General features: G+C 42.0%; 1 protein-coding gene across 1 annotated transcript in view; it reads right to left on the reverse strand.

Moving 5' to 3' along the window:
- tenm1 (teneurin transmembrane protein 1) overlaps positions 1-23,237 on the reverse strand; it is a 171,487-nt gene that overhangs the window by 4,816 nt on the left and 143,434 nt on the right. Inside the window, exons 23-35 of the mRNA XM_069696829.1 lie at positions 19,393-19,547; positions 16,587-16,670; positions 15,907-16,101; positions 13,151-13,238; positions 11,301-11,497; positions 9,835-10,148; positions 9,036-9,208; positions 7,093-7,337; positions 6,107-6,400; positions 4,599-4,843; positions 3,752-3,894; positions 1,692-1,903; positions 318-619 (exon numbers count right to left, since the gene is read on the reverse strand). Of these exons, the coding sequence (XP_069552930.1) occupies positions 318-619; positions 1,692-1,903; positions 3,752-3,894; positions 4,599-4,843; positions 6,107-6,400; positions 7,093-7,337; positions 9,036-9,208; positions 9,835-10,148; positions 11,301-11,497; positions 13,151-13,238; positions 15,907-16,101; positions 16,587-16,670; positions 19,393-19,547 (2,647 nt within the window). The remainder of the gene's footprint in view (positions 1-317; positions 620-1,691; positions 1,904-3,751; positions 3,895-4,598; positions 4,844-6,106; positions 6,401-7,092; positions 7,338-9,035; positions 9,209-9,834; positions 10,149-11,300; positions 11,498-13,150; positions 13,239-15,906; positions 16,102-16,586; positions 16,671-19,392; positions 19,548-23,237) is intronic.

Below are 23,237 nucleotides of genomic sequence, written 5' to 3' on the forward strand. Positions count from 1 at the left end.
AAGTTATCAAAGTCTGTAGTAAAGTTTGCCGTAATCCATCTAATAGTTATCAAGACTCAAAACCACAACGCTAACCTGCCGCTAGATGAAAATTCAGAGGCTCACTAAGGTCAGTAGGATTCAGTCTATCCAATATTGTTATATTAATATATAATTCATACAGCGGTGGATCGACTGCAAACAGATGGACACTGCCATCCCTTGAACCATATTGCCAAGATGACTAAAAACAGCGTAGTAACTACGCAATCCATATTTTGATGTGTCACTGGCACATTACCTACAGTATAATGTATATTTAGCAGGTGCTGACTTACCTAGCACTGGTCCCATGGCTGAGCAGGTTGATGTTCCCGTTGAGGTCATAACTATAACGCCACTGAGGCCGCTCATTGACCGAGGCACTTTGCAGCTGGCTGTCTGCATCGTACTCATAAGTGTAGCGGGTCACGTTATTGTCCACGCCAACCCTGATGTCACAGGTGGTGGTACGTCCTGCCGAGTCGTACTGAATAGTCATCCAGTAGGCGATGGACTTAAGGATCTCATATTGGACCTCTACCACCTGGCCATAGGAGTTGAAGACCTTGGTGTGCTTCATCAGATGGGTGGTGATCACCTAAACACCCAAAGACAATGAGGACCCATGTAAGTAATTAATTAATTTTGTTGGCCAGAAAAAGGTCCCATATTGTAAAAGTCAAATTATCATTTCTTTTTTGTTTATAAAGACTGTCTTGGTGTCAAAACTCTCAGTCCACAGAGAAATGCACACAGCTCATTGACTTTAGAAACTGTGCATTTTGGTGAGCTGTTTGGACATCTGTAAGTTTGTGATGTCACAAACTCATGCTTATGTGATATGTTCGCTTTCAATGTCCAACTTTTTGTTGAAGAAAACATCAAATGGTTATTTTTTCATGGAGCTTGCAAGCTAAAACACAGAAGAACACCTGTGGTTGGACTGGACATGTGTCACTCAAAATAGTCGGGCAATATTAATATCAATGAACCTTAAAGACACAGAGATGGTTTCTGGCATTTGGAACCACAAACATATCTCCTTATGGATATCAAGACTGAAAATAAAAGAATAAGATATGGGACCTTTAGGGGCAACAATACTAGCTGTGGACACAAAACTGACATTAAAGGGTCAGAGCAAACTTGTTAGCAAACAGCTGCCTATTTACACAACCAGCAAACAAACAAAACAATGTTTTCATTTGGAGTTTTATTTTTGGTCACCTTATGTATCGAATTGCAATTCCCTCTACTTTTAACTCTGTTTGGGTCTTCACCAACTCCTGAGATAAATCTCTGGGTCTTTGGTTCCTAAATGTTTTGTTTACAAGCAAGCCAGTTATGTCATTGGTGCTGTACTAGGACTGTAAAGTAAAAACAGCTGCCTGTCCCTGGAAACAAATTTAACACTTAACACTAAACAGTAAGGGTAAACCAAACAGTAAAGTTGCAGGACATAAAACCAAAACAATGAGCTGAAAGGCACTAAAAGGCTCCACTGAGTTGAGAGGACCTGCAGAGTCAGATTATGGTTATCTGTGTGTTTTTCACCTGGGGCGACCACTTTGTTCATGTAAAAATATTGATTAGTGAAGGTTTAAGACCTCATTATAGCTACTACTGGGTATCATTATTCGTGTGTCATAATTAAGTTGATGGCTGCCTACCTGGTTGAGGTCATAGAAGATGACGCTGAACTTGCCAAACTGCTCGACCCGTCCTGACACGTCAACATAACGGTACAGATCGATGGGCAGGGGGGTCTCGTTGATGACCGCCTGCATGCTAGTGACTTTAAAGTTGTTATAACTGTAGTCAAATCTGGCGTTGACCAAGCCTTCCTCACTGAAGCGGAAGATTTGCCGACTTGTCAGGGGACCTGTGCAGAGGAATCAGAAGGGATTCGTGTGAGAAATTCACTGACATTCTGTCAAAAACATACATTAGAATGTACTTGAACTAAACACGAGCATTGGGCGAACAGCCCTTACAATTGGCCATCACACTTCCCGTCCAAGCCTGCCTAATTAATTCAAATCAATGACTAATCTAACATCATTAACACTGACACACGTAGTGCAATCCATTCAATCTTAACTATCCCCACACCTCTATGGCATTTCCAGTGGTGACCTTTAATATGGAGAGATAATGAAATCTAAAGACAATAGCCATGATGGGCCAATGTGCTCCTTAATGTCAGAACATCAACTTTAACAACACCATTCATCACCTCTGCCGCTCGCTACTACATCCCGTCCTCCATTTGGAAAAAGGCCTGCTAATGAAACACCATTATGCTGCTATTTGAGATGACTCTGATTGCAGTTAAAATGACTAAGTGTCTCGCTTTGGAGACTGTAGAGAACTGGATCAGCGTTACAGCTTCTATTTTTATTTTCTGTGGAATGTTGTTTCTAAACCTGCGCTAATGGGAAAATGGCAGAAGCACTGAGAGTGAGGTGGAGGCTTTCCTACAGCCCTAGGGAACTTGCGGTCTGTTCGTCTCGCTTCTCGAGCTGTCACTTCCCCAAGCTGTCATCTTTCCCTCTCCGTTTTCTGTTCCTTTTCTCATTCGCCTACCTCTCTATATGTCTCTTTTTTTTTGGTGCCTTACTTTTCCTTGTCTGCTCTCAAGGGACAATTACTACTATCTCTGCTCTCTGCAAGGCTTCGTTTGTTCTGCTGAAATGAGATCAGTTAAAGGAAGGTGAGAGTCTATTCACAGCGAGGGCAAAGCGATAAATACACACACACACACACACACACACACACACACACACACACACACACACACACACACACACACACACACACACACACACACACACACACACACACACACACACACACACACACACACATACATACAGCTGCACCTCACAGATTAGTGACACCTGATCATGGCAAGCCTATCACAAAGCCATGGGAAGTGAACCAGTAGCAGAGATGAGAGTGCTCTCAATGACCCTGGATACTCGGTAACTTATGGGAATTGCTGAATTGTACTGTATATACAAAGGCGGTATCCTGACATGCTATACCTGCTGCCACAGCTAAGGAGTCCTATTGATGGTCATGCTATTATCCAGTAGTACTACCACTATCAATTTTCTGTATCAGAAGTGAAACAACTGTTTCATTATTTTGAGTTACACATCATAGCCTCAGCTAAGATTTCATTATTTACTCTCACACAAACAAGCACTGATGGGAACATGAACATAGATAAGTGTTGACACACAGGCATGCAACACAACTCTAGTATATTCACACCTAGCCCCCCTACATGTCCGCTCATATTCATATGTTCACTTGTTTACTTTGATCAAGCTGCCTAGTTGCGGAGGTGGAGGAAGAGATGGAGATTCAGAGCCCTGGCAGTGGTCTCGTATTTACAGCTGTGGTAGACCACAGTCTTCTGTTTCCTATTTAACAAGCTCGGGCCGATTCACGTTTCAAACCGTGACAGCGTAAGTCTCAGATGAAATAGCTTCACATCTGACTCAAAGCCAGACTACAAAGTTCGCTACCACTCATAAAATCTGGCATGAAATGCAGATTCCTTTAGTCCCCCTTCATACTGCAGATGCTTTATGAGTTTGAGATTCATGATCACGCAGGTCCTTTTGAATGATCTGTTTTAAGGTGACTCTTTGCACATTGTAAATATTTCAATTTGTGGCTGTTAGGCTCGTATTCGCAGTGAGTACATATGTACATGTACCTGTCTGTCTGTATCGGATGGAGCTTATGAAGCCGTTATGGGTGAGATGAATGGTCTTGACAGTGCCAGAGGCCTCGTCGTAAGTGAAGGTCACCAGGGTGGAGTCATAAACCACCTCGGAGAGCCGCGCTGCTGGTGTATACCTAGAAAAACAAAAAAAGAGTAAAATGAAAAATTACAATTTACAGATCCGATGATAAATTAGTAAACCATGAAATGTGGAATAAAAAACATTTTTCTTTTCTTTTTTTTAAGTACAGTGGAATACATTTCATTTTCAATATAAGTAAACACGCTATGCCACATGAATAATACAAAGGATCCCTTGGGCCACCGAGGAACAAGTTGCATCATCCTTCAATATTTCATCAAAATCCGACCAGCTGCTGTGGCAGTTATGGTCTTTCAAACCTTGAAAATGGGACCATTTATTATAGTGTCCTCATCGAGCCAATGAGTATTAAAAAAAAATGCCAGAATTGGTCCTCCAACTTTCATCAAAATCAGATCAGTGGTGTCTGACATAGTCTGATGATAAAAAACTTGACCTTTAATCAGTCTCCCCCATTAGTCCAATCAGTGTAATTTGTAAGGACAGCTGGCTGTGTCTAGTGCAGTTAAGTGTCAGCTAGACTTGGTGTAATAGGGCTTTAAAATTTTAAGATTAGACTTTGATTATAGCACCTTCATCAAGCCAATCAGTGTTATGTTTTTATATGGCTGACTATAGTGCCAAGATGCATAATGCCTCCAAGTTTAATCTGAATCATGCCACCAGTATTGCCACAGTCACCTCTTCCATACTGCGTTGCAACAGTCGGGGATATTCCCGTGATGCGTGTCCTACCTGTAGATGACACTGCGTCCTGTTCCCAAGTACTGCGTCCTCATCAGCCGCCCGTCGAGCATGTAGTCCTGCATGAAGGAGGCCTGGCTGTCTGGAGGAGTGTAGATGTTTCTGTAGTAGCCGATGGACAGCAGCGACTGCAGGGTGTGTCTCACCATGCTGGGCATTGTCACAGCAACCAGACGGTCCGTTTGGTCGTATTCGAACACGTAGCGCCGCTGGCTATGCAGTAGCAGCATGATGGACTGCAAGAACACAGACAGACGTGCAGAGTTACAGATGCACTGCAACTCAGTGGTTTGACAGGTTTTTCTTTCTGTCTGGGCATTTTTTTTTTTATTTTTAATTCCAAGGTCCTTTAGATAAAACTCTCTCTCTAAAATGTCTGTTGAACAAAAGCAACCTTGGTTTTAGTTTGAGGACCACTTCTTTTCATTTATTGAAAGCTACTTAATTCTTAAACATACATGTCCATAAAATATATTTTAAAGAATCACCATAATTGGAAGTTCAGATGTCAACAATTTTGTTTACAGCAAATTATTAAGACTTTTTTTTTCTTGTCTGACGAGATTTAAAAACCTGTGCTTATAGCTGTGCAGCGATTTGAACTGTTCCAACTGCAGTATAACAATGTTCTTTTTAATATTTCGATTTAACTGTAAGGTATAATATTAATGTATTAATAATATATGCAGGTGTTATTAATTTCTCAATGGTTCCGTAATATAAGCTCATTTACACTCTAATTTTGTCTTAGACCAAAAACCTTGAGACTAAATATATTTCAGGCTGAATATCATTTCATTAAATATTTCAATTAATTTCAAGGACGGAAATTATACCTTCTGGTAGCTTTCAGCTTTGTCACGCACGGTGTTTTAGTCCTTTTTATTATAAATTACAGAAGCTGTGCATTACTTTGAACCATTTGTCGAGGCATGGCGAGTGTTTACTGTAAAACCCTCTTTCAGGAAACTGCTGTTTTCTTTTCACCTCTCTGTGAAGAAAATCAAGTGAGATAGCCCTGAAAGCTCCTTGAGTTATTTAATCCATCACAAAAACCACACAGACTGCATTTCACTGCTTTCAAAGCTTTGCATTGTTGTAGTCCTGCAGACAGGACTGCAGATAGTCTGCACAACCATGATAGCGGGCCGAATATTCACTCTGCAGACACTGTAAGATGGGTATACTTAGTTAAAATAAATTAAATTAAAAAAACATTGTTGGTACCATAATACTGTAAATGATTTTAATTTGCTTTCAGTTATTACTTTCATTTTTCACAACAGAAACTCTTCTCATGCTAGAAGTCTTTGTTTTGGTTTCAGATAAGTGTAATAGCTTTAAAGCAGGAGGCAAAGGAAGTGCAGATGTGATTTCTGCAAAGAGCAAAAATTAAAATAAACAGCAGTGATGAAGCCATCAAACAAATTTCAGCACGAAACAGTCAGAAACTGTCTATCACATCCCCCTTTGAACATATTGTCTCTGAATTATCGTACTCTGTCTGCGTATGTGTAGCTCCAGATCTTGCCGTTGACCCAGGCTCTTGACACCACCCTGTCATTTTCGTACTCCAGCCGCTCAGACCACTCTCCACGGTGAATGGCGGACAACAGTCCTCCACCAGAGTAGCTGATGTTAACTTCAGTGTACTTGCTGCTGGGAGACCACACGACTGGCCGACCCAGCGGGTCATACTGGATGTGGAGGGTGAACTTCCTGTGGTCATCGTAGATCTTCCCCACTCTGGTGCTCTGATCGAAGTCGATGGACAGCAGGTTCCTGTTATGTGCCTGAAGGAAAAATCAGTAAAATGTCAGCTCGAGGGAGGAGAGCAAAATAAAACTTTTTAATTTTACTGCTTCATAATCATCATAAATTCTGAATGAAGCCACATGCATGCAAATATAAATGAAGTGGCATGTCTGCAACAAGCAGAGATTTCATTAGTTTAGATAAATTAATTGTGACATTTAGAGCAAACTGGGCCTGCATAATAACAATCAATTGCCTGGTGAACAAGTGGAGAAGCGAGTCCTGGGGACTGCTAATTAATTAGTGCACATCAGATAAAATGTGCCTTTCTTATGAAATATTCTGTTTGTGCTTTTGTGCCGAGGCAAAAGAGAATATGCGTTTCATGCGGCTGTGGAAAGTACAGCTAGCAGGTTCCTAGTCATTTGATCTATCAGCTCACTCCCAGTGACGTCAACAGTCACTCAAAACATGCAACACCTTGCGCAACATTAACTGCTGCACAGTTTCACTGAACAGTGCAGTTAGAAAAGTCACATTTTGTTTCACCGTGGTTAAAGGCCAGCTTGTACAACGTAACTGGCTGAGTTGATTATTTGATCTCTTCATACAGGATTCCACGATATTTGGTGGGATGTTTTCAACCTGCTGTTAACGCATACTGACGTCGTGTAGAACTTGATTTTTCGTTATAATCAGTTATCTGAGGACTAAGCTGTAGATGTTTTACCCTAAGACGGCGTTCATAAGTGCTGTAGTTGGTCTTGCTCTGCTCCTTCCTCTGCCGCCACTCTATCAGGCTGGGGGCGTGGTCTCCAGGCAGGCTGATGTTACAGCGGCTGGCTGTGGGACTGACTCCTCCCCCGAGGCCTCCCGGGAGGAGAGGCTCCGTGCTCAGCGACAGCTCCATCCCGCTCGCCAACAACACCAGGAATGACCCATCGGCGCTGACTCTGTATGAGCTCTGCGCGTGGTCTGAGGGTGTCGATTGTTTGTCAAACGCGGGTTGTTGACACATACACACAAAACCACACATGCAAGAATGCAAATATGCAGCAACGGTTGAAAAAAAGTGTGAAAAAACATCAGTCAGTGTCTCAGAAAACAGCCTTGAGAAAAATCAATGGCATACAGCAGCAGACTACATGAATGCGACGTCTGGTTAATTGCATAAATCACTGGTCTTTACACATTTTCTCAACATTATAGCCGTAGTGTATCTTCAGAAAAATATGATCTATTGAAAAAGAGAGCGGGAAAGAAGGAAAAGAAACAGATGGACAGATAGTGAGAGAGGGCGATGAAAAGAGGATGAGAGAGAGACGAAGGAGGGAGGCGAAAAAAAAGTGTGGTGGTGGGAGTATATGTCTGTGTATGTCGGAGGAGGGGGAATTCAAGGAGGGGGGTTCAGGGAGGGGTGCTTGGTTTTTCACACATTGCAAAGGTTTCTCGGAAACAGTCCTTTCACTTCTTTTGTGCTGAGTAATATTACATAAAAAATGTATACATGTCATTTTCACTCTGTCTCATGTCTCTACCATTTCTAAAACACAATTAATAAAGAAAATAACCATACAATTATTTTTTAATCATAAAAGGTGAATGTAGCTAATAATAACCTGGATATAAGCTTGATTCCTTCCACCACTGTAAAACCTCTTTCTGCACATATGGTTATTGTTGCGTCAGAGGCTGGCAAAGACACAGTGAAGTTGTGGGTGGTGGAAGTAGAGGGGCACTCTAAAATAGGGGGTCATTTCAACTTTTCCCTGGCAGCTCTGTCACACTGTGGAACCGCCCGTGTCCGTGCAAGTCTGTTTGTGTGTGTTGGAGCAGCTTTTCCTTCCCTGCAGTCCTGTCATTGTGACAACTGCTAGAAAGCAATTAAAGGGATGACATGAGAAGAAACTGCTCCCATGAGTGGCTTCTCCACTCCACTCTCATTTTCTCCTCTTGTCATCTCTGCCCTCTTTTCCATTTTTCCCCTCAAAGTCATTAAGAAATTTCACAAGACAGTTGGATCTGTCTCTTTTAGTTGTAAATAAAAGAAAAATAAATACACAGCACTATCTTATTATTATTTATATTTTTACTGCCTACCAGTTTGGTTATGTAAAAAGGTCATACTGTATGAGATCCATAAGTCATTTATTTATAGAAGGGGATAAATCATTTTTCAAAGCTGTAAATCTCCAGTGCATACATCCAGTGCAGCGGATGAAAGCGGCAAATAAGAGAAACACGGGTCAGAGTGTCTGACCTGAGCAGAATAACGGCCACGTTATTGCAGTTTGCCAGTGATAAATGTTTAAACATCACTATAACCTTACGCTCTGCCCTCCTTATACAGCTGTGTATGTTGCCTATGGTTTAGCGCCCCCAAGATGAGTCATAAACGGCCTTGCGGCATGTTGGTGGTGAACTAGATGTGGGTGGATGCATGGTGAGAAGCTATACTCGTTCCTGTGTTTCAGCCATTAAGTACGTAATGGTTACATCTGTGCCCCCGTATTTGGCCGTTTAAACTCCTTTGTCCTCTTACAATTTACTAATGTTCCTCTTGAACTATGATGAGTAAAAAACACACACGCACGCACACACACACACGCGCGCGCACGCACACGGACACGCACACGCACACACGAACACACACAACTCGTCGTGATGCTGTACCTTGTCTGAACGTGTAGATGGTGTCGCTGGCCGACAAGTTGGTGCTGGTGACAAAGTTCTCACGGTTGGACGCCTCGAACTCCACTCGAGACCAGCGCTCCAGGTTGCCATGGAAACCACTCACCTCACCCGTGGGTAAGGTAATGTTGGTCACTCGACCCTCGCTGTTGTACCTTGGAGAGTAAACACAGAGGCGCTGATGTATAAGCACAAACACACACAGACAACTGTCGCCCTCGGACAAATAATGAACACAGTGGCACACAAACACGGGCAAGCACACAGACACACCTTCCTATACTCCCCGGCCCTCTGTTTCCCCCTCCATGCACAAACACTGGCACAGACTACGTGTCAACTATGATTTATATGTGTAATTATCCAGCTGTGGAATCTGAGACAGGGAAGAGGTTGGCAGTGGTGAATAATTCAGACAGATGTACTTTAGTGTGTGTACCACACTGAATGTGTGATAGTAAACATGTATGTGATCAAAGTGCAGCAGTGACATCCTTCAGTCACTTAAGCAAATATTCAAAAGAAAACCAAAAGAGTCCCCCCACCCATCTTTCTACAGCGTAGGTGATGCGGGAGTCACCACCAGATGGCACTCACATTTCACACCGCCGACGTAAGCTCTGTCACATTAATACACTTGCACATTCAGGCGAAGCAATGTCGACATGAACATTCAGTCAAGCAACAGAAGAAACTAGTGGGAAAAATAAAAAATAAATAAAAAGGACAGAAAGAAAGAAAAATGAGAGCACAACAAGCAACTGAAAAACTGTAAACGTACTCATAAACAGTGGTCCAGCTGTTCTCATCACTCTTAGTTGCTAGGAGACCTGTGTTGCCATGGTAAGTGATGTGGGCGATGTCATGGCCTTGGGCGGACACCTTCCTCAGCGTTCCGCTGTTGCTGAGGGACAGCCAGTACACCTGTCCGCCAGGGAGCGCCAGCCACAAAGGCACTCCGTGGGCGTCTCTCCTCACCTGGAGTCCATGGCCGTCGCGACACGTCAGCCCCGACAGCTGGCCGTCTGTGCCGTAAGTGAAGTTGTACAGGTAGTGGCCGGTGATCAGGTGTTTGGTGTACATGTGGGAGCCGTTCTGGCATGGAGAAGAGGAGAGGGGTAGTGTTCAGGATTCAGCTGCATTAGATATCTGTACATCTAATTTTGTGTGAAAAGTTCTCAGTAATTATGAGCTAGTTTCAGACTAGTGATTTACTAAATTGGACTGCATCATAAAGACAAAAAGATTTCAAAAACAATTAACTATACAAACATGAAATCATTGTAGTATTACAAGATGCTGCATAACTTTAAAAAAAATAGCAATGTTAGGGAGGCAAAAATACATTAACTTTAATGACTAATTCTGACTTTATTTTAATCAATATATACATATAAGAAGAAATACATGTGTTTCAGACTAAGTAGTATTATTACACTTTAGAATGTGTGATGAATTATTGGATTAAGCAAACCTAGGTCACATTATTTTATCATTCAGTCATTCAGCATTATCAGCATTGTATTTAGTTATTTAAGAAATACATATTTTGTGAAATGTAACTTAAATGCTCTGTATTTATACGGGAGCTTTTCACCTCCGTGATCTACCAAGCACTAATGTTTCCCATTCACCCCCCCCCCCCACACACACACACACACACACACACACACACACACACACACACACACACACACACACACACACACACACACACACACACACACACACACACACACACACACACACACACACACACACACACACACACACACACACACACACACACACATAGCCTGAGCGAGGTCCTCCCATTTGATATCATTATTAAAGTTTAAGAAGAGATATGCAGACTCTTGATTCTAAATGTGGCATGTCAGCAAGCTACTGTTAGCTTTGTCAGTTGTTTTAGATTCTAATTCCAGCAGGCAGTTACTGGGTGATAATAATGATAACAACTAATATCTATGTAAGAACTAGTGTACATAGCAAAACCCAATTTAATCTGGTAATGTATAAATCTGAAGAAAAAGTTTAGTTATAACTTGACTAAGATTGAACTTGAAAGAGCATAAAATTACATTCAATCAGTTTAAATTTGTGTCTACTGGGACAATAATGACATTCACAAAAAAGCACAAAGGTCTTCTCCTTGTTCTGACGTTAACTAAAATGTAGTAATCTGCTATGCAGATACCGTAGACACAAATATGCATGTTTTATAAATGTAGTGTAGGCAGTGTGCACCTGGCTGAAGAGATAGAGCTCCTGGTCCAGAGGGGAGCTGATCTCCACTAGTCCGACTGGGCTGGGCTGAGGCTGGTTCGGACTGACCGCTCTGATCCGGATGTTGCCCAGATCAGCAATATACAAGGTGCCATTGGGGGCCACTGTCAGAGAGGAGGGAGCTTTGAGACGAGCGTCACGGGCGTAGCCTCCATCTCCTGACATGAAACACAAGAAGACATTATTTTAGTGAGGACAAATTGTTATCAACAAAATAGCAACACTGAAAGCACCTTCAGCTGTAAACACACTGAAGAATATAAAATCATTCCTTGGTGAAAGACAGAATCCCAACTGGTACAGAAAAGGTTTGCAAACTATGAGAAGTTCCCATGGAGCCGCTTAAACGGTTATCAGTTTGGCTCAGGACTTGGACTTGTTGGGATACCATGGCTTGGCAATGGAGTGGATACAACCACCTTGATAGTGACCTCGGCCTTATCAGACAGTGGTAGTAGGCGACTGAATGCATCCAGATGTCTTTGGTAGCGCAGCGGGATAATAGTCGGGTGAGGCCCTTTAGATGCTGTCAGCAGTAGGCCCGGGGCCTCTGATGGGTCTGTACAGACAGCAGGGTGGCAGTTTATCTCTCGACAGCACACACATTATGTGTGTATGCTTTTGTGCCAGTGTGTATGTGTTCATGTCCGCTGGCTGTGTGCTCACACGTGTGTGCATGTTCAAAGACACTGTGTGAGTGTTTACGACGAAGGGATGGAAACGGAAAGCCTCCGAAGAGAGTAATCATCTGTTAACAGCGAGACATGATTGAAAATATGCAAAGTACAACCCAAGAAATAGGGATGGTTACAGCCCATTGGCTTGTGGCATGGGAGAGACACTTCCCTCCATTTTGAATAGAAAAGAGACTGATTTTTTATGAGCAGAATTAAATGATAAAATCGCATCCTCTGACACTTACAATGAAAGCATGGCCTAACTGTCAAAAGAACATCTGCTTGTTTGTTTGGTCCTTTCCCACTTCCCTTTATTACATTTCAGGTGCCCCTCCATGATACACCAACCGGTTAAAACATTCAGCGGCTAGAAGGGAGCTTTTTCTTCCACCAGCTGTAATTTGAATGGATTTGAAAGGTTTCTCTCGATCTGGTTCCCACTGAAATGTAACTGAAGGTTTCTGCAAAGAAGGAGCGTCCCTCTGAATAGAAATACATCGCCCCGTACACAAGCATTTTCTGTACATCCAACACACATACAGTACATTCACCTGCTTCTCCATTGTGACATGATAGATGGTCTTTTCTTACCCGTATATTGTCATCTTTTACCTGAATGTCATTATCAAAATTGTTTTATTATATTTCAAGGAGAGTCAAAGCAGCCCTTACACATTAAGATTCCATCTGACTTAATAAACTGAAATGCAGATAGTAGAAAAGGAAACAGTGCCAGAGACGGACAAGAGGGAGCTAATTATTCTCTACTGCTAATAAAATTAGTGGCCAGCAGGGACACACGGGAAGCCAGATTTACTGACTCCAGATCAAGACATACTGACATGCATCAGATCATGTAAGTTCTTAAAATGCTCCGGTTTTTGTTTCCTCTAAATATACTTTTGAAGCAAGCTGAGTGTGATATGGTCGGAAATCATTTTAAATGCTGTTAGATGTTTTTAGTCCTGTAATCCTATTAGACATAATCTAATACTCTCCCATTACTTAATCCTGCACTCACATAACAAGTGTGTGAATCCGTGTGTGTGTGTGTGTGTGTGTGTGTGTGTGTGTGTGTGTGTGTGTGTGTGTGTGTGTGTGTGTGTGTGTGTGTGTGTGTGACTGATGACCCACCAGAGAAGCAGTCACAGTTGGGGTCTATCTTACAATCACAGTCCGTGGGGGCTCCAGAGATAACTGATATCTCGCCGTTGGTTGACACCTGCAGAGATTTTTTTGTTTAAAAAAAAAAAAAAAAGGCCACGTCAGACACGGCTACAAAATGTTGTAAGAGATCATTGTTGTACTGAAGATAATGTTCAACATTTGTTACGTCCCATCTCTCTGATAAACAAGATAGTGTTGACATTTCATAAAAACATGAGCTGAAAATGCAGATTAATGATAATGAAATGAAATAAGTGGAAAATGATGGCAACATTTCAGGCAGTCCACCAAAAATACCTCAGATCACATCTTTTTAAAAACTGAATTGAGAAAAAAAAAAAGGCGCTATGTATCTTCAGTGCAGGAGAACATTCCCTGTTTGGCTTAAATGCGTATTTGATGCCTGATTTGACAAACATTCGTAATGTTAAATTTGGCTCTCCAAACGAATTAAACTGATTGTCCTGATGGGGAGGACTATAAATGAAGGTGAAAACTGCTACACCAACAGTTTGGATTAATCTTGGGAGGATGATGTCTCTTAACTGCCCCACAAGGTGCATGCATTGCTGGAGGATAATTGGGGAAGATGATATATTTAATTTCTAATTTTTAAAAACTTTATTATCCCTCAGGGAAAGTTCATTTGAGTTTTTTTTTTTAAATTTGTATTTATTCATTTTTATGCAGCTGTGCTGTTTATTGGTTTTTCACTCCGAGTTGGAGTAAACTTATACCAGTTTCGTGTCTATGTGGTGCCTCTAAAACGCAATAATTAATATGTTATCTGTATGTCTGTAAAAGTGTGAACACAAGTTAAAGATTTACACGTGCGGGGGAGCAGACTTTCTTTAAACCGAGCTGGGTCAGCCGTTTCTCCCTGTTTCCAGTCTTTGTGCTAAGCTAACCAGCTGCGGGATGTAGCTTCATCATTAATTTACACACATGAGAGTAGCATCGATCTCCTCGTCTAACTCTTGGCATGTTTCCCCAAAATGTTGAACTACTTCTCTGAAATCTGTATTTATCAAGCATCTCAGAGGAGAGAAATTCTTCAGGGCGAAGGATAAAAACATTTCATCACCTTGACCCTGTCTGTCCTCCATGTTTCTCCTGTAGAGCTGTCCTCATCAGTTTTGTGTGCCCAGCAGGTGGACAAAAAACAAACACTCATTTCCAGAGGTGGTGAAGTATAGAGAGCAGAGCCTTTAATTTAAAATAATAACAAAGTTCTTCACAATGCTATAACAATATGCCGGCTCCGCAGAAAACCACTTCTTGCAATTTGCCCCTAATTAGAAAATTGAAAACAAACAACCACAACGGAGCTAATTTCAGACAATGATTGTGATTTTAATGCACCCCAAAGCTCCAATGCTACGCATATTCAATAACACTTATTGGTTATGCATGTGTCGTCCTTGATATTCTGGCCAAATGTTCTGCGTCTATGTGACGGACAGACGTGCCTGGACCACGAGAGCAGCAGGCAGTGCCAAAACATTGCCTAAATACTTATTGCAGCCAAAGCACGTTCTCTTTTAATGGGGCTTACTGTGTTGGTTCACCAGTACAAGATGCAGCTGGTGTCAGCCACTGAAGACGAAATGTAGCACTTAATTTGTCATTTGAAATAATAATAATAATTTAGTTTCTCCTGCATCACTTTGTATCTGCTTCAGCCTGACTGCTTTTTTAACGTGTTGATTGCACATCAGAAACTATTGAGAAAATCTCAACACATCTCAAAGCACATCATCATTCATTTTGTTTGATGGTTCAGTGTCATAAAACAGTGTCGTTCACTCTCAAACCTGTTGATGAGTGAGCAGCAACCTTCATAAATGTCGACAGTTGGATCTTTTTACTACTAGTTTGACTTTCTGTCTAAATGATCCTGACGCTTGACAAATAAAAGCCTACAACATAACATGGGTGTGACAAATACAGTAAAAAATAAAAATTCATTGCTCTATTCAACATGGCTGGCCCGCATCAAAAAGGCATTTTATGTTCCTGTCTGCCTCCACATGGACCCAGCATGGTGCTGCAGACCACAAAGGCAGTATTGATTGAGTCCAGCAGGCAGTATCTTTGTGGAGCTGGTGCCAAAATGCTGCAGTCCTGTGATAGCATGCTGCTAGCTAATAGAGTTAATCGAGGAAAAACAAATTGTTTCCCGAAAATGAAAACAGACCGTTGGATTATTTTTGTTTGGCTGCGTTACAGTTTTGTACGTCCACGTACAAGAAACAGATTCTGGACATTGCCTTGCTGTACAGCATCTGTTATGCAGATACCCGGACCACAGAGGGACACATGATACAACATGTTAGAGGGTAAATTAGTGTCATAAGGCCAGATGGATTGCTGGTTTTAACTTCAGCTGAGCTGTTTTTTCCTGTTCTCTGCTAGAGATGTAGAAAACATTCTTGCATGGACCTGTGCTGTGTGATCATTCACAGGGGCTTTAGGGCGTCTGTCGTGAATTTAGCAAGACGCATGCAGCTGCCGATTTTTGATGGTGTAGCAGTATATAAGAGGTGCAATGAGTCAATGGCTACATTAAAATAGCCAATAATCAAGACTCTGGATGAGTAAATCTTTTGTAATTTTGGTGAAAATTTACAAAATATGACATGGGTAACAGAGCTGGATTTTAATGACATTAGAGTGTATGATTGACAGCTGCCATTCAGAGCATGTGTGATATTTTTAGTGACCTGTTGGATGCGGTTGATTCGCCTCTCATCAGTCTCAGCGATGAACAGCGTCCCTAGGTGGGACAGGGCGATGGCCTTGGCAGCCTCCAGGGTGGCGCGCACCGCCGCCCGGCTCACCAGGTGGTGGTCAATACCTGGCACCTGGCAGTGGATGGGACGTCCTGCCACGATACGCACCTGAAGGTTTTCTGACACCTGAAGAAACACGCTGTCATTTAGTATCTACGTAAGCCGGAATGTAAACAGTTACAGTGGATCAACAGACTCTGCCACTGGCAATAACTTCTGTTGATCCAGGATATCTAACATCACCAACCTCGAGCTTGCCTCGTCTTCTGACTGAATTTTTTATAAGATACATGTTCAAACAGGCAAGTCATACATTTTTGGAGAAAAAAATGAGTGATATTTTCTTAAAAAAACTCCTGCCGAGACCAGTGATAGCATGTTATTTTATAAAACAAGGTGTCTCCTTTGCTTTTCTTTAATGTGAGCAGCTTCACTCTAAATTCACCCGAAGTGACAGCACTGCAATTTGTAAGAAATAATTCATTACTCTCTCTTCCTCTGCTCCACACTGTATCGTCTTAGTGTCTCTCAAAAAAAAGCACATGACTAAATATGAAACAGGATGAGAATTGATTTTCTGGCAAACACGTGTTTTATATGTGGTTCTCTACCTGTAGGACAATATTGTTGTCCAGGATGTAGAGGGAGTTGTCCAGCGGGTTGATGGCCAGGTCTGTTGGCCACTCCAGACGCACCTGTGAAGTGACGCACACACACAAACGTACGCAAACACATACCATACATTCAGTTACTGTATTTCTATGAAAAGTGAGAACAAAAGAGCAGGAAAGCCTTGGAGGCGATTGTCCACAAAAGTCAGTTACAGGTGATAGAAATAATATCTCCTTAATAACATAGTATTAGGCCTCCTGACCCTCCCTGTTCATGCAAAGGTCAGCGGCGGGCAGGGAGCCTTCCCCGTGTTTATTCAAGACTCACACCGGCTCGCTTCGGCACTGTTCCAAATGTCATCCAATAACCATGATCGCTGCCTGCTCAAATAGCACACCCTGTCCACTAACACTGTGGGGGTCAAAGCCAGGCAGACTGACACTAGCATACAGCCACCCACCTCACTGCCCATCTCACACACAAACACCGTGAGCTGCAGCCGCGATGTAGATGAGGCGGCGCGTCGGAGGCATCAGGTGATTGATGACTCTGAGAATGGATTAGTAAATAAATGGATCATGTTAAATTGCCACTGACATGTCCAATTATAGGCTCTGTCAAATGAGAGAGAGAAGAGGGGTTCACTCTGAAATCCCATTTTAAGAAGCAAAGAGATTCATCAAGCAGACCTCACCACGTCCCTCGCCGAAGAGGACATGCATCAAAACTCTCCTGCTCATGATATTGAACTTTGCAGCGATGACAAGCGATCACTTCTAGAAGTTAAGTTGACCTGCTCACAGAGCCGAGCCAGGGCTGAATCAAGAACTTATATGAGATCAAATTAAATTAGTAATATTAATAAATAAGTGTATACATGTTTGTGTTTGTTTTTGTTTTGTGTATTTTTTTGATAAAAAGTGGAATTAACAACATTTTCAGTTATAATTTTCATTATATATTTGCACTTATAGAGCTCTTTTGTATTTGTGTTCTCTAAGATCACATTTAGCCTATGCTGTTCACTTGTACATTTGTTGAATAGATTCTTGCTAAAAGCTTGAACCATTGTGAAAAACTGCCATTATGTCATCGTAACAAATGACAGGGAGCAAGGTCACTGAACAAAGAATGTAGCATTTCCCAGCATGCTTTCTCCTTCAGAAACTTTTGAGGATAAATCAACTGACTTAAATAGGCCTAAGTGATGGGTAGAAATAATAAACTATTTCATTTTAATAACACATTTGGTTTTGGGTTATTACAAAAAAAAGACAAATACAAATGCATAAAATAGGCAATACGTAATAACCATAAGTGTGAAAGGTTGTATACAGAGCTATCACAGTCTTTAGCATTGCAATAACTGTTGATAAATTATTATTCTTTAAACTAAGTCAAATTGTGTTTGTAACAGTTTACTCTATCGCCTCACCTTCCCACCGGTGTATTTGGACATCACCATTACTTGTTATGCTTCTGATTGTCATAGAAATGTAAAATGTAAAACTACAATTTTTTACAGCTGGAGAAATGGCATTGTTTGGGTTTGTCCATGACTCCACATCTTAGTTCCCTATTTCTTGGTTCATTTCACTTCATTTCATTTCACAATACAATGTGCAGAGGGCTGTGTGAGGTTCAAGGACTACGGATTGCTGCAGGTGCTAGTATTATGGTAAACCAGTTCTACTAAGCTAAACTATTGAGTTTACAAGTTATGAGTGGATGCTGGTTAACTGAGCTTGCTAGCTTCCCCTTTCTAAGTGGAACTTAACTTCAATGTGGACGAGTTGCTTCAATAGTGAAGAGCTTGTATCCAATGCTATGTGGAATTGTTAAAAAACAACAACAGGGAAGTACCTCCTGCATCAATGTTTGTAGTATAAAACACCACATCTGCAGTACCACTTTTATTAAAGTGAGGGGAATTCAAAGTTAGAATAACTTAAAAAAAAATAAAAAATAAAATGGGCCAACACTGCTGTTCAATGAACATTTCTACAGTGATGTTCATAGAGTCAGTACAACAGGAGTTTCCATCGATACAGACAGCACGTCGAGGTCACAGAGTGTTTAAAAGAACAAACACATATGGGGGATGAACGTGATTCAATGTGATGACGCACCAACAGGAGAGCTGTAACGTAGCATGAGCTACTTTAAAGACATATAATAGCACCTCTGGGAATTCATCTGGTCTGAACAGGCATATTCACACACACACGTACACACACATACACGGGCGCTTGCATCCCGATGTGTGGGGAGAGACCCTTCTACAGAGCCAGCAGCTCATCTATAATTCATCCTCTGCTCTAAAAGGCCTGGTATAAGTTAACAGTGCGATCTGAAGGCTGGTTCATCAAACCTGTGCAGTAGCTGTCTTTGGTCTTACCACACTCTTTGTCACACAATAAACACACACACACACACACACACACACACACACACACACACACACACACACACACACACACACACACACACACACACACACACACACACACACACACACACACACACACACACACACACACACCTCTAGGGAGTCACAGAAAAGTTTCTGTAGAAGAAGCCGGGTGATGTGGATTGACAAAACAATCACTGACTGTGAGAGAACAACAAACAGACACTTTGTGATTCATTGCCATTTGGATTTAATGACTCTAATTAGTCGCCACAGAAGTCCTGCAGAAGATGTATTTTTCGACAGATTATGGAAACAACAGGAGTATATTTCAGAGCAAAGCATGGCATCTGCTTTCTACTCGTCATTTCAACTCCATAGCATTATTAACTTACCTGGCTGATGTCCATGCGTGCATCACAGCTTAACGGCTGAGTCGACATCAGTCCGTTTGAGCCAATCACGGTGGAGAGCAAACCCCTCTCATTAATCTTCTGAATGGTGGTGCCATCAACGAAGTAGACAACACCTCTTTTATCCACTGCAATACCTGGGCGGGTGAGAGAGAGGCAGAATGAGCTTCTGGAGATGACAGAGAGAGTGAGTGGGGGTGAGAGAACAAAAAGGGAAATGGAGAAAACATAAAAGAGAGTCTAAGAGAGAGAGAGAGAGAGAGTGGAGATGGAGAGGAGTGGAGAAGGAAGGGAAGTGAAGTGGAGAGGGCTTCGGAGAGGCATCCAACTCAGTTAGACATTCAGCTCAGCAAGCGGCTGTCTTATCAAAGGCACTGCACCACAGAAATGTAATTATATTTCCATTCCTGAGCCCACTAAAGGGATTAGAACAATGCAACTGGAGGAAGAAGTTATTTGTCACATTAGATGTGAGCAGGGTGCCGCAGTGAACTTTTGACATTTGACGCTTGTGCAGATGCGCATTATAAATGGGCATCTGCACTTCAAACACACACGTGAACGCCTGCGTGCGCGTCTTTGTATTTACACGGCACATATGGACACAAGCTTGGCAAGTGTGTTTTGCTATGAACAGCATATACTTGAACTGTCCTTGCAGCGGAGCTCTGCAGTAGAGAGCGAGTCGAGAGAGCGGCAGATAGGTAAGTCCAGGTATTAAAGGTCAGGGCAGACTATGAATCATCTGTTATGGATGAGGAGCGACCTTCAACCCTGTCTCATCTCCATACAGACAGTAGGCCTTTGACTCGACTCTTCTGTAGTAATATTCCATGACTCAACCCTCACCTCTCAAACCACATGCCACCAATTCCCCCTGATTGCTTTCACTTTGCATTCGCGACAATAAGCCAAATTTTAGTATTCCTACCAGCAATCTCCAGTGCACGTGGTGTCATTTACAAATACAGTTACTTCATTGTTTCTCATTAAGTCACATCAGGTTTATCTATGTATCCTTTTAGCTGAAGCATGCACTTTAAGGAAACAACGCCTGGTTATATTGAACTAAGTCACAATCAATTACAAAACTAAATGGTCTAAATACAGTACAGTTTGAAATAATAGAATCCATAAAGTAAACACATGTCACACAGAGCCATGGGATGATATAAACAAATTCATATCCATGTGTTAATTACTTTCACAATGAATTAGCTATTTGTTCAGTCTAAAAATGTAAAAAAAAAAAAGTAATAATAATTGTACACTGTTTTATTTGCATTCTTGATACCCATAAGAAGAAATACTCTTTTTTTCTTTCTGGAGCTCTACAACAACAGGCTGTTTTGTGTCCGAGTCTTTAAGGAGCACTGGTATCAAGTATTGTCTGTTCTGTTTGGAAGAGTCCTGAGTGACACCAGTCCAACCACAGACTTTCTTTCGACAAGTAGCTTGCTAGCTCCGCAACAGAATGACCACTCATTGTTGCCTTCAACATAAAAAGGTTGGACAGTAGGCCATGTTGAGGGTGGACATGTGACATGAGCTTGAGTTTGTGACATCACAAACTTACAAATGTTCAAACTACACAGCTGCTAAGTGCAGGCTGCGTGCATTTCTCTTTGGACTGAGCATTTTGACACGTTTACAGTATTCATATCACACCGAGACCTGCTTAAAAAAAGAAAATATTAATTTATACAATATTGGACCTTTAATACTGCATTAATTTAATTATTTGGCAGCATACATAAAGTTATTATGGAAAGAAGTTGCCCGCTGCAACTGGAAACCAGACTGGTGAGAGCGGTGAGTGTGAACCAAAACATTAAAACTGCCGCTCATAAAATATGTATTGTACCTTGTTTTTGTTGTATGATTTTCTAATGGACACTGGGTCTGACAACATAGCTGAACAGAACTGAAAACCAAAACTAGATACATGAAAGATGCTAACACACCTCAGAGAGCAGAGCCAAGGAGAACTGCAGGGTGATGATTCCAGTGTGTGTGTGGGTTCATTTCTATTACAGACCCCTTTTACACGTTAAGACATTTCATATAAAAAAAAAAAAAACGTTGTTTAAAGCAGCTTTAAAATACTGGAAAAGGCCCATCAGAATTTCCCAGAACACAACGTAATATTCTCATAATATGTTTTTGTTTCGTGTCTACATATAATGTGCTTACTGAGTGTTTCCAGCACCACCTGTCGAGAGAATCAAGCTTCTCTAAAAGATTCAATGAGTGATCTGACCACGCACAAGCATATCATGATAAAAACGGACAATGGGGTGACACCATCAGTATGCAACACAGCACCCCGCCTCCTCTCTCATTCAGTCTTCCGCTCCCATTTTCCCTTGATTGTTTTCTGGTTCTGTCGCTCGGTCTCCTTTCAAACTCTTGTCTGACTGGATTACGTGGTGATGTGTTTGTGTTCACTGTCTGAGCCCAGGACAGAAATCACAACTGCCCTTTTTACCCAAGGCAGCACTAATGTCTCATCCTCCCTGACAAACTATAGCTTTCCTTACGTGTGATTTTGCTCAGCATGTGCGCGATCACACACACGCGCACGCACACGCACACGCACACGCACGCACACACACACACACACACACACACACACACACACACACACACACACACACACACACACACACACACACACACACACACACACACAAACGCTGTGCCACCACAACTAGATTCACAAACGTCCTCAGACTGAGCAACCCTGGACTGACCCTGTGAGTCATAAATCGTGCAGGTGGAGTGGCGGTGGAGAAAGGAGGTGGGCAGGGGGAGGGCCAGGGTCACTGTGTTTCCTCCAGAGGCCAGAAGGTGAACTGCAGAGCTCTCCCTCATGGCCCCTTCATCATCCCTCTGACACAGACAGATTACACCACCCACACAGCCCTAACACACCCCCTCTCCCTAACCTGATCTTCTTCTGTTCTCTTTTTGCTCCCTCTTCCCCTCTCCTTGTTTTTTTCTTCTTGTCCTTTGCTTTCTATTCGTTTTTGCGCTCCTTGTATCTTGCCCTGTATCTTTCAGCTACTGATCAAATCAATGACCTCTGACCCTCCCGTAATGTCTGTGCTCTGTTTTCCTCTGTTCAGCCCATTTTTTATCCTTCCTTCTGTTCCTCTTGGCCTTGCCATTTCTTATCCTGTCACCTGGCATTATGCAGGAGGGATGTCTCAACCTGCAACGCAGTCTGAGCCTACTTAGGGCCTGAGATTTGGCACTTTCTCCCTGCTGTAGCACCATGCTCATATTCCTCCTACTTTCCTTTCACTTTCCAATCCATTCCTCCTCCTAGCACTTCCACCCTAAACCTGTCCCTGATCTTAGAGCTCATAAATCCTGCACAAGGACATGACGAGGCAGACAAGACTCTCTCTCAATACTGATTTCTGCTCTCTCCCTCTGTCCCTGGATTTTCCTTTTTCTTCTCGCCTACTTTGGTTCCATTGACTCTCTCCCAAAATCCCTTCCTTCCTTTTTTTTTTTTGTCTTTTATGACATCCTCAGTATGCACTTACTTACACGAGCTTATTCACATGAGCAGGTTCTAAATAGCTGCCAATCTATCAGTAACAATAAACGCAGGACCAGACTGACTTATTTATCCTCGCACAAGCACAACAATGAAGAAAGATAGCTGTTATTGGTTGACATTGCTGAAAAGATTTCCATCAGTGTCTGTGTTGTTCAGAGTATTTTGCTATGTTTATTGAAAAGGCGGTAGATTAGTCCACATTCTCCTTGTCAGGATCTGGATTTCCTGCTGTTCTGGATAAAGCTGTGTGCTGTGT

Source organism: Brachyistius frenatus, unplaced genomic scaffold (assembly GCF_029030835.1).
Source record: "Brachyistius frenatus isolate BFR_SWC_R1_liver_20210118 unplaced genomic scaffold, ASM2903083v1 Contig_22, whole genome shotgun sequence".
Classification (NCBI taxonomy): domain Eukaryota; kingdom Metazoa; phylum Chordata; class Actinopteri; family Embiotocidae; genus Brachyistius; species Brachyistius frenatus.